The 12,853-nt window shown below is 41.0% G+C and overlaps 1 protein-coding gene across 2 annotated transcripts in view; it reads left to right on the top strand.

The window, feature by feature from the left end:
- Positions 1-12,853, top strand: part of PRKCE (protein kinase C epsilon) — a 1,182,017-nt gene that overhangs the window by 938,333 nt on the left and 230,831 nt on the right. For both annotated transcript variants that reach the window (XM_085612767.1, XM_085612766.1), the window contains one exon: positions 10,915-11,069. In XM_085612767.1, coding sequence (XP_085468893.1) covers positions 10,915-11,069 — 155 coding nt within the window. The remainder of the gene's footprint in view (positions 1-10,914; positions 11,070-12,853) is intronic.

Here is a 12,853-nt window from a genome sequence, read left to right as displayed (position 1 = left end):
TGCAACTCCTCCCACGACTCTACATGCAGATGGGTCTATTCAGCCCTGTGCTGACTCACCCTGTCTCCTGGAATCCCCCTGTCACTCAAACTCCAGACAAGGAATACACAACCTAGCAGAGGCAGGCTTGGATAGTTAGGCAAGAAAATACCTACTTTCTAAAAGTGGTATTTCCAAACACAGAATGTTAAAACCAACTTCACTAAAAGATGTATTTTACCATTCTGAGTTCGGGCATAGTAAACTCGAATTTCTACCATGTTCCCTGAGGATTATAAAATGTTATAGTCAAACGGCCCATTCTGGCCTTTGGGGAACAGGTAGCCTTGCAATAGTGAAAAACGAAAATGGCTGTAGTTCACTATTAGGACATGCCACACACATCAGGGCATGTCCTACCTTTTGCTTACAATGCACCCTGCCCTTGGGCCTACCTTAGGGGTGTCTGATATGAAGAAAAGGGAAGGTTTAGGGACTGGCAAGTGGGCACACTTGCCCAGTCAGCATAGCAGTCCCAGACTGCACACAGGCTCTGCAATGGCAGGCCTGAGACACACTTTACAGGCTGCTTTGGTGGGTGGCACAACCAGTGCTGCAAGCCCACTAGCAGCATTTGATTTACCAGCCCTGGGCACCCATGGTGCACTGTACTAGGGCCTGACCAGTAAACCAAAATAAGCCAATCATGGAGTCACTAATCCAGCATCACTTTACAATAGGTAGCACTTGCACTGTGGCACTGATTAGCAGTGGCACAGTGCCCAAAGCATCTAAAACCAGTAAAAACATATGAGGCAACAGCAAAAAATAGAAGGGAGACCCACGCCAATGGTGCCAGGTCTAACATTCACTTAACGAAGCCTACCATAAGAGGAGATTAGGCGAGAAATAAAAAAATAATCTGTACCTACTGAGCCTGATACTATTAAGCATTATTTTTTTTTAATTTTATTTATTGATTTATTTCAACAATCAGTCATACATTGAGCAGAGTAAAAAGAAAGAAAAAAAGTTCAAGATAGTTTACATGCAAGAGAAGTTGACAACAATAATGCAGAAATAAAGAGAATACTTTAAATCCATTTAGTAATTGGGTCCCACATTTTTAAACCTTGCTTTTTTTTCCTTATCCCCTTAAGCCTATACATAGCCATTTCTATATGATAAATGTGGAGTAACTTACATTGCCATTGATGAAAGGTTGGGGGTTCATTATCAATCCAGCGGGAGGTGATGCAGAACCGAAAAACAGACATACAAATGAACAGAAATGCTTCTTCAACCTGGGATCTTATCCCGGCCTGATCTGTTTGAATGCCAAAGATTACCAATTCAGGAGAAAGTTTCACAACAATGCCTAAAGTATTATTAATAAAAGATTCGATATCAGTAATAAAGCGAGAAAGTTTCTCACATCTAAAAAACATATGAATGGAGTCCGCATCCACCTCTACACAACGATTACATCTTGACTCTCCCCCAACCTTCCACTTAGCTATCTTAACAGGAGAGTAGTAAAGGTCAAAAATAGACATATAGTGTTGACTTTGAAGGATCCATTAAAAAGTACTTTCATAGATATTTCAATTGATCTTCCCATATCAATGTTTAATAAATCTAACTTCCTTTGCCATTTATTCTCAGCCGAGAATAGATCATCTTCACATAGATTGCTAATCATTTGATACACTGGGCCAATTTTCTTTGTTTTCCTGATAGTTTCCAATATCTTATTAGAGTTCATGCAAGAATGAGTGAGAAGACCATTTGATTCTAGAAAGCTCCGAATCTGAAGATACTTAAAAAAATAATGTGGTAATAGGCCAAATTTAGTCTGGAGAACAGAAAATGAAGAGAATTGAGTATCTTGATATAAGTCACCAAGAGTCTGTATTCCTGAGTAAAACCATGCTCTAATAATTTGATCATGAAAAACAGAGGGTAAAGCAGGATTATTATGCAAAGGAGAATAATAACTTATTACACCCAAACCAAGAATTGTTTTCCTAAATTGTCGCCAGATTGCAGCACAGGCTAGGATAATCTTAAATTTAGTTTTTTTTTATAATAACTGGGTTCAATGATTTTAACTAAGCATTGAGGGGCTGCCTTGCCCAATAATAGTTCATAGACAGATGGATAGAGAGAATCTTCAGTGACAGTGTCCGAGAAAATAAGTATACCCATAGATCTTATAGAGATAAGCGAATAATACAGCCGGAAATTGGGGACTCCCCAGTCCCCTTTCAGCCTGGGTAAAAAGCACCACTTGAGCGCTCGACGAGAACGACGATACCCCCACAGAAATCTAGAAATCATTCTATCAATTTTTGTAAAATAAAATGCAGAGAACAAAAGAGGTATCGTTCGAAATAAATATAAAAACTTAGGAAAAATTAGCATTTTGATTATATTAGCTCGACCATAAAGAGAGAAATGTAGATTGTTTAATCTCTCTAGAGTTTTATTAGAAGAGTTCAGGACAGGCTCAATATTCAAGCGTACGATCTCGTCAACCCTGGAAGAGATCGTTATCCCCAAATATTGGGCCTGAGCATCAAAAACCAATTTATTAGGTCGACCAGCATCGGAATGGATTAACTGAGTTTTAGCCACATTCAATTTGTAGCCAGATAAAATACCGAATTCTTCCCCAAGAGAAATAATTTTGGGTAATGCACGTCTGTCTGTGGTGGTGACAGCTACATCATCTGCATATGCAAAGATTTTAAATAAGTTGGTGTTAATTTGTACAGGTATGATGTCAGCAGCGTAAGATAAATTGCGGAGATATGGTTCTAGGTATAATGCGAACAGGAGGGGAGAACAGGGACAGCCTTGTCTAGTCCCCCTTGTTATCGCAAAACCACTAGAAAGAGAGTTGGTGATTCTGATAACGGCTTTAGGGTTAGTATATAAGGTTTTAATTGCATTAATAAATGCGATAGGAAAGCCCATCCAGAGCATGACAGACCATAAAAACTCCCAGGAGACCCTGTCGAACGCTTTTTCTACGTCCAACAGGGCCACCGCAACTGGGGATTCAGAGATCTGAGCCCAGTCAAGTAATGCTATTATCTTTTTAACATGGTCTGTAGTATCTCTTTTCAATATAAAGCCGTGTTGTCTAATGGATACGAGAATCTGCATCAATGGATTAAGTCTATTGGCGAGGATTTTGGAATAGATCTTACTGTCAGTGGAGACCAGGGAGATAGGTCGATATGAGCCAAGTTCTTCGCTATTTTTACCTTTCTTTTTAAAAATTACAATAATAGCATGAGACCATGACTCCGGTGGATTACCAGCGAAAGCAGAGCGAAAAGTCTTCATCAACTCAGGCTTTAAAATTCCTTTAAATTTTTGATAGAATTCTAGAGGGATAGAGTCCGGACCCATGGCTTTTCCGACCGCGAGACCAGTAATGGCCAGTTCGATCTCTTCCCAAGTGATTAAGGTACTAAGAGACTCCGAAGAATCTAATGACATTTCTGTGATTTTAATCTTGTCAAGAAAATGTTTAATATCAAGACCGGATACAGTGTCAGATTGATGATATAGCAATTGATAAAATTCATTGAATGCTGCTAGTATATCAGCTTTAGAGGTTTTAAACTCCCCATAGAGATCCTGGATTTTAAAGATCTCATTAGCCATAGCTCTTTGGCGTAATCTTTGTGCTAAAACTTTCCCAGTTTGTTCACTCAGTTCATAGCTTTCTGTCCGATATTGATTATAGAGTGAAGCAACCTGGTCGGCTATATGGGCATAAACAGAACTACGTTTAATCGAGAGATCTTGTTGAGATTCTTCTATGTCTTTATTCAGTTTAATACTCTCCGCAAGCCGTTTCTCTGCATTCAGAACCATATCACAGTCGCTTTTAAATTTACTCCGCTTGTCCTTTAATTGAAGATTGGCATATTTTAGTGTCTCTCCCCGTACAACTGATTTAAATGTATCCCAAACTACTGGGATTGATACTATTAAGCATTAAAATGGAACCAGATGCTTTCAGGTCTCCACTGTGTTTGACTATTTAGGTCAAAGTTTCTCATCTCTTCCATCGCCTGTCGTAAACCATGACTGCTAGTCATTGCTACCCTGAAATTGTCAAGTGCCTGACTGAATTGGAGCACCCCTGTATTGTGGCACAGAGATACCAGTAGCAAACAAGAGTACCTACACAAGATACAGTCCTGTAACTTCTGGCTGTCTTGTAATTGCAGGAAATATCCTTGTACCAATCAATGCTGATGAAATCTAGTCTCTTCCCTCTAATGGGGTAGGGGGTGCTTCATCCTTACCTAATTTATCTATTTGTACATTTGGTTCTTGAGAGGGTATGATACCAGGAATTTGAATGGACTAAAGAGGTATTGAATGTCATTAGCAAACACAGGGCACCTTCTAAGAACTAAGAGCTAAATAGTGCTTGCAGAACATTTTGGAGAAGTAGGGCTACTATTAAATATTGTTTATATCTAAAGATGTTGTGGCTACACTTCGTATTCCTTGCCATTTGATATGAGGCTTCTAATGAAATAAATACTTATATACACGTGAATTCACAATGCTGATTTGGAATACAAATATTCATTGTGACTTTTGCATTCCCCAGAAGGGTACATGAAATGCAGACCTTTCATTAGATTAGGTCCACCTAACTTTTCCATCCCAAGAGGGTAGCTCTGATTTTCTCCTAACCCCTCACTTCCTGTATTGTTTGCTAGACTTTAGTGCAGTAATTTGGAAACCTTATTAAAATGAGTTTCGGAAAAATCTTTTTTTTATTATTAGAAAGACCACGTCCTTTGTCACTATTAGTGGGTTTAACAAAGCACAGCAAATAGATACTAAAATGTATTGAGAGAAGTAATGAACAAGGGAAGAAATCCATTGTGGGTAACTTGCAAGCACCTTCCAACCAGTTCCATGTGGTTAGACTTGTACTTCAATGAAACAATTTTGCTTTGCCCATACACTAAAGCTGACCCATAATTTGGCATAGATATATAGTGGCATTTTTGAGAGAAAGTAGATACAATGCAGGATTTAATTTTATAATGTATGTTTCTCAGACTGATGGATATTAAATAAATAACTTACTGTTGATATGTAACTTTGAAAGGTGTAAGCATCAGTCAAGCCAGTCCACATTGAGTTGACTATTGAGTATGCCGACTGGAGAGTATGTGCTAACGGTTTGAGGACTATTTGCTGAAAGTCAGTGGCACACGAGGGTTGTGGAGAGATGTGACCAGATACCAGCTTTGTTAGGAGTAAAGGTCAGTTTGTTTTGCTCCTTGTAATTAAGTTATGAGGAGAGGGGCAGGTTAAGGAATAGACTGTGAACAAGGATGAGGAGCAGTCATTGCAGATTAATAATGGCTAGAGGAATTTGGTCAAGAAACCCAGCGCACAGTAAATAGGGGCGAGTTATGGACAGAGTTAAAGAAGTGGTTATGCCAAGCCACGCTTAACAAATGTACATGTTACTGATAGTTACATAGTTCTATGTTTTTAACATGTATATAATTATCATAACTATTTATGTACAATTGCTTCACTATTGAATTACAAAAAACAAAAAAACATTAAAGTACAACAACGTTTGAAAGCTGGAGTTTATTTAATGCATCTTTAAACTACATATACTACCTATATATTTATTACTTTTCTTGTAATTCAGCATGTCCAACCCATTACCCTATTTCTCACCCTATACTGCTCTCAATATATCCTCTACCTCAACTCTCTGACTCATCTCAAACCTCAGTCTACTATTCTCTCAAATATACTACCATATTTCTCACCCTATACCTCTAGCAATATATCCTCTACCTCCACTCTCTCATTCATCCCAAACCCCATACTTCAACTCTGACTCATCTCAAGCCTTATTCTACCAATCTTTCCAATGCACTACCCTATTTCTCACCCTGTACCTCTATCAATATATCATCTACCTCCACTCTCTCATTGATCCCATACGACTACTATGATCCCCAAAATAACCCTTTCTAGACTCTTCCCTACTCTACCCCTCCTTGCATCATCTCATACCTCTTTACTATTCAGATCTCCCAAACAAGCCTTTCTAAACCCTTCCCTCTGACTCTTCCCCCCTCCACCTCCCTTTTACTCATCTCAAGCCTCCTCCTACTGCTATGAGCTCCCAAAAAAGAATTCTAAATTCTTCACTCTTCTATCTCTCCACTGTCCTTTTCAATCCAAATAGCAGACTAACATGTCCACCACTCAAATGTATTTCATATTTCACTGTACTAATTCACCACTAACCCTTTATGGGTTCCAGAATAGCATGCTACTCAATGAAAAAGTGCTTCAACACCTAATCAAGAGTAGCAAGCGCTATATAAATGCAAACACACCTTTTCTCTCTTCTATCCCTTAACTATCTTTCTCAATCTAAATAACTGACTAACATATCCACCACTCAAATTACTTTCGTATTTGCACCATACTAATTCACCACTAATCCATTATTGGTTCCGGAGTAGCATGCTATTCGCTGAAAAAGCACTCCAACACCTTATCAGGGATAGCAAGCACTATATAAATCCAAACCTTTTTCCCTCTTCTATCCCTCCACTATCCTGCTCAATCCAAATAACTGAGTGACATATCCACCACTCATATTACTTTCATATTTCACTATACTAATTCACCACTAATCATTTATGGGTCCTGGAGTAGCATGCTACTCGCTGAAAAAGTGCTTTGACGCCTCATCAGGGGTTGTAAGTGCTATCTAAATGCAATTACAATTGCAATACAATGTATTATTAATAACATTTTATAGTCATATTTCTTCTACCTTTTAGCATTTATACTTTATTTTTCTCTTCTCTCTTTGCTTCTTTTTCTCTTTCCCATTTTTCTTTCTATTTACTACTCCTTTCCGTTTTTCTTTATCATGCTTTCAATCCTCTGGTTACTGATATAATGTTGTACTAGTTTTTCTGATGGTGGATTGTGTTCCATTTCATGTCTTTATTTCTATTGAAAGTTCTTTCTATATATGGATATGCCGCAACATATGTGTAACATCTTTTTCTTCAATAAAAATGCTAAATTAAAAAAAAAAGACAGGGCTGCTCTTACTTTGCTGCAGACATGTGCTAAACTTGGATATCTGCTTTAATGAACTGGGCGAAGGCTGTGCTTCTTGTAGCTGAGGAGTTCCACTCCCCCCTCTCTCCCCCCACCTCCCACTCCCCCTCCAACTTACTATACGGGCGACGAGTTTTGTTCACTTTCCATTATGAAATGCTTTGGAAAAAAATCAGTTTGGTTAACTTGCTCTAATAAATACACTCTGCGCCGTTCTCACAAGTACTCTGTGTTTGGATTAAAACAGGAAGAGGAGATGTGAGTTTTTGTAATCTTATAATTTTCTGTTTATTATAAAAGAGTAACTTTGTTTTCCCTGAGGTCCTGAGCCATGGGAACTGTGGGGTGATCCTCAGTTGAAGGTTGGTGTGGGGTTGATTTCCTGCTTCCTGTTTACCAGCTTGAGCGGTCTGGAGCAGAACCGACCAGCGTGATGATACGGATGCCTGGATTTCCAGCAATGAGTCGCGTGGCTTTGTTGCATTCAATATGTCTATTTGTAGGTCTTTTCATACAACCCGGAAAAGAAGGAATAACAACAACCCTACATATGATCGTCATCACCCTGGTTCTTGCCCAACGCTTGGCACCGGCACAAGTGTCACCTGACCGAGCGCCTAAATAAAATAGCACAGCATAATGCGCAAAACATTGTTTTATGCCATGATTTGGAAAATAAGCCAAAAGTTGGTACATGCCAATGCAATAACGTACTGCACCAATTTGTTAGGAATTATATGATTTTTACATAACTGCCTAATGTGAAAATCAATACAAGCCATTGTGATCTGAAATAAGACAAAGGTTTCCCTTTTCTAGATAGGATTAACTATCTTATGTTTTCATTACATTTTATGCAGGTGAAAATAAAGGACAGGTATTCTCCCTCACCGAACAATACAAACAGCAGTGCTCTTTGGCTTATTCACCCAAACACATGCCCAAAATTCTATACAAAGTCAGACAGAATGGGACGCACTTTAAATTGATAAGAGACATTCTTAAACCCAATGCAGAACAGACCCATTGCTACCCAGATCATATACAAAGACCAAGTCTCCTTTATGTTATGTTGTGTTATGCTGTGCAGTGCAGTGCAGTGCAGTGCAGTGGTGTGCCAAAGAAGGGCAGGAGCTGTCCTTACTGGGAACCTATTGGAAGAGCCAGGTTTTCAGTCCCTTGCAAAATTCTAAGATGGAGGTGGTAGATCTGATATGGCTTTCGGAACCAGATCAGAAAGAATGTGACCTGTGGCTTTTCGGATGTGAGGGACACAGACGAGCAGGAGGTTGGTGGAGCAGAGGTGTCTGGCCTGGGTGTAGAATTTGATGCAAGGGTTGACATGTACGGGGCAGAGCGTGTGTAATGCTCTTTAGGTGAGAGTGTGGAGTTTGAACAGGGTGAATTTGTGTATGGGGAGCCAGTCGAGATCACTGTAGTGTCTGCATATATTTGTGTGGCATTACAGATTGAGGTGAGTCTGGCTGTTGCGTTTTGGATGACCCTGGAGTCTTTTGGCAGGTGATCAGTGCTTTGAGTGACCGATCTCCAAGTGCTTAGCAGTAGCCATCTGAAGACTTTCTTGAAGAGTTTGAGGGTTTTGAAGCAGATTGAGGTGATCGTGTTGACCTTCGTAGACATCAGGATATGATTGTTAATCATGATCTGTAGGTTCCCTTCAGGGTTCAGCAGGGCAGGTGTTGGTCCTAATTCTGCGGGCCACTGTTCTATGGACCAGAGGGTGGTGTCTTTCACGAAGCAGACCACCTTGGTCTTGTCAGAGGTGAGCTTCAGGAATTTGGTTCTCACCCAGTTTGCTACTTCAGACATGCAGATGAACCTAAACTGGGTGTTGGAGGTGTTGTGTGAGAGAGAGAGGATGAGCTTGGTGTTGTTGGCATTGGATATAATGTTGAATCTGAAGATTAGGATGATTTAGGCAAGTGGGGCCATGTAGATGTTGCATAGTGTTTAACCGAGTTATTAACCTTGATGAACGCCACATATCAGGTTGGAGGCAGAGGATGAGTATGGGGCCAGGGTTATAGATTAGGTGTGACTCGTGAGAAAGGAGCTGATCCAGCGGAGGGTGGATCCTTGTATTCCAATGCTGTGGAGGCATTGGATGAGGATGTGTTGGAGAAGGTGTTGAAGGCAGGCAAGAGGTTGAGTTGGATGATGTAATAGGTAGTAGCGAGGAGCGCCATCTCAGTGCTGTGGTTCAGTTGGAATCCTCTTAGAGAGGAGTCCAGGAAGTTGGTGTCATGGAAATGGTTAGCTAGTGCCCTGTTAATGAGTTTTTCCAAGACTTTTGCTGGGTAGGGGAGGAGGGAGATGGGCCTGTAGTTTATCAGAGTCTTCGGGCCTGCTGAATATTTTCTTTTAGGAGGGGTAAGATGGTGGTGTGTTTCCATGGATCAGGGAAGGTGGCTGTGGTGAGTGAGTCATTAAGGATCAGTGTGAGGGTGGTGCAGATGGGGTCAAGTCCTTTGAGGAAGATGAAATGAGGGCATTGGTCCAGTTGGGCTCCTGAGTAGATGGTGCGCACTGGGGAATGATGGTCGGCTAGCACGTCAGTGTGGTTTCTTGAGTGTGCTTCTCGTCACAATGGAGGGAAGCTAGCATGGCAAGGTATTGTTGAGTTGCAAAGTTGTTCTAATTGGTGGTGAATTTGGTGTTGAAATATTGAGAAATCCGTGTGCACAGTTCCTGTGATGGGGTGATGGTCATGAAGCTGGTGGCGGCAGATGTGAATTTTTTTACTATGGGCGAAGACTTCTTTTGCATTGTTGGAGTTGTTTTCCTTCTGATTGGTGATTGAAATGTGCTTGGTGGTGCTAATTTGTTGGTGGTAGATCCTGAGGACTGGTTTGTATGTATTTCTGTCGTTACCGTGGGTGTGTCTCCATCAGTGAAGAAGCTTACGGTCATACAGGAAGCTACTTACAAATGGGCGGTATGTGCAATGCAATTGCCTATACGGACCATGTTATGACCACATCTGTCTTGTGAAGTTAAACTATATATGTGGTAGATTTTCTTTTTTTTTCTATTTCTCCAAGTGTATTTATCAAAGATGCCGCAATGTTTAATACATTCTTCCACTGAATTATTGTTACAATGCGCGCACCTTCTTGTGCCATCCATACAGAAAAAGGTATTGTTCCTGTAAAAATCATAATATGTGGACTGTTCAGTTGTTTTATAGCCATATATACCTCACACATGCATATCATTCTTTTTTTTTTTTTATCGACCTTTCGAACTTCGCATTAGCTTCCGGATTGGAACACGTATGGTTAAATGCTATCAAAGGAATACTTCAAAACCAGTGGTTCTTAATTTGGACTAGGAGACTAAAATGCGCTCTGAAATCACTGAATGAATACTTCAGTCAGTTTTTTATGCATCAGCGTTTCCTTTTGCAGACTTTTAATACTGTCAGCACATTTGTAGCTTCAGTTGTATTCACTGTGCTCCGCATCTTCTCAAATGTGAATGAATGTCCATTAACTTTTCCCAGCAACAAACACATAAATTGCATCATGCCTAATGTGCGAGAAAATGTACCGTTTGCAATGTGGTCGGGGGAAAAAGTGGCATCGCATGTTAATTTTTGCTCTTTTCAGGACTCTGCTTTTCTTGACCAAGAATTGTTGCTTTGTTGATTCACTTTCTTGACGCAAATCCCCCGCGTCTCCTAGTACGTGCTTTGACACCGCTTTTTTGTAAAGTTGAAAGACGTTTGCTAAATGGCTCTGTTTCCATTTATTTCAGGACCGCCTTTTCTTCGTCATGGAGTATGTGAACGGAGGGGACCTAATGTTCCAAATCCAGCGCTCGCGGAAATTTGACGAACCTCGCTCCCGGTTCTACGCTGCCGAGGTCACTTCCGCACTCATGTTTCTGCACCAACATGGCGTCATCTACAGGTACTTTCTACCTCATTTAAGGAGACACCCAGCGATGCCTAAGATTTTGTCCCGGTTCGTCTTTAATGTTTTAATCCCCATCCTCCGCTCCTCTCGTCGCTCAGCAACTCGGCATAGATAGCTGCTTGTTCCAATTTGCTGACATTGACCGTTTTTTGGCAGTTGTGTCATCCAGAATGTTAACATTTGAATAGTGGCGGCAGCTTTGGCCAGCTGGAAGTGCCAGCTTTCTGTTGCAGCACAAACGCAGGCCTTGTCGAGCAGGCGGGCACATTGTGAGTCGGTGGTGGCCTTATTGCAGAGCCGTGCAATCTCTTCCCTCCCCTCTCTCCTGGTCTCTCTCTCTCTTTCTGTGCTATAGACCCCCTCCTCGTTAGCTTTGCCTCATCCTGGGAGCTTTTTTTGTTCCACTTGAGGTAATGGAAGCCGGGGGTTGATGGTCATTGGGTTCCCTTCCGGCTAAAAGGAAGACCTTTGTTTTGCAAATGCTTATTTTTCTTGTGTTGACCCTGTAAATTGTATGCAATCACTAGAATGCGTCAATGGACAGTGTATATCAGTAGGCATATATACTGCAACCTGTAGGCGTGTGCAATCACAGAGACACTTTTGTGGTATTATCTAAGCCTATTGTGTGCCTTCGACCTATCTCTCGTTGTATTGTTGTGATGGTCAGAACCACGTTTCTGGGGGAATCTAATGTAGACAGTTATTTTGATGATCCAGGTCGTACCCTTTCCTGAGTGCTATACAAATTTATAAAATGCACACAATCAAATGAATCAACCTGCACGCATGACGCTTTGCACCATGAATGCAGCCGAGAACCAGCACAAAGCCCCTTCCTATTATTGATAAGCCGTTCCAAGCGGCCAACTGCAATTACCAATCTGAGGCGCTGACCCTTCTCTCCAGGCATCAATCACAACATCCGGTGAATACCAGCGCTCCTGCCACCGGGTGTTTGGGATGATGGAGCTGAGCCTTGCAGCTCCAGGTCGGTGGAACACTCTGAGCCTGATTCCGGGGCCTGTTGAGCATCAGAGCACAGTGGAGGTGCACACAAACCAGCTTCCATTGGGAATTCCTGATTCTGATTCACCAAATCGGTATTGGTGGAATTGTATATTTTACTTTTTCACTTACAAAGGTGGAAATTTCTCAGCAGTGGCATAGTGTCAGATTATCTAAGCTAGGGTCAGCGTGGCAGGCTGCAAAACTAGATCAACACTGACAACCGTATACGTTTATGGTATTCACAGAGATTTTACAGGTAATTTCCCATCTCACACATTTGCTCTTGTCAATAGCTTGATTAACTGAATTTACCAGGAGGGCGTAGGAATGGGCTGTCCCAATTTTGAAAGGGAGGGAGCGAGTATTAGAGGAAATAGATTTGCCATAGGGAAAATATCTTCCCCATGATGAAACAAAAATGAAAGCACATTTGAGTCACATTAACATGTGGGCAAAATACCACCTGGAGGAAGCTTATTGCAATACTCAAGAAAATGTATGACTCAAACTGACATAGACTTCCTGGAGTCCTTCTGGAAGGAGTATTCCTGTGGAAGCAGATTTTCAATTTCAGAAACCTGGTTCTGTGTGTTGCTTTCGTGTCAATCACTTAAAGGGACAGTCACCTTTTTCTAAAAGATAATGGGCTAAGTTCCCTGATAAAAATATAGGAGTGCTGGTGGAGATTTGGATCTCTTTCCCAAAGTACTTTTACTTTGTCTTGGAATTTGCCAACCTCCTCAGAAATACACCTGGCAAGCTGCACC

Source organism: Triturus cristatus, chromosome 6, assembly GCF_964204655.1.
Source record: "Triturus cristatus chromosome 6, aTriCri1.1, whole genome shotgun sequence".
NCBI lineage: Eukaryota > Metazoa > Chordata > Amphibia > Caudata > Salamandridae > Triturus > Triturus cristatus.
This window is presented reverse-complemented; position numbering and strand designations above follow the sequence as displayed.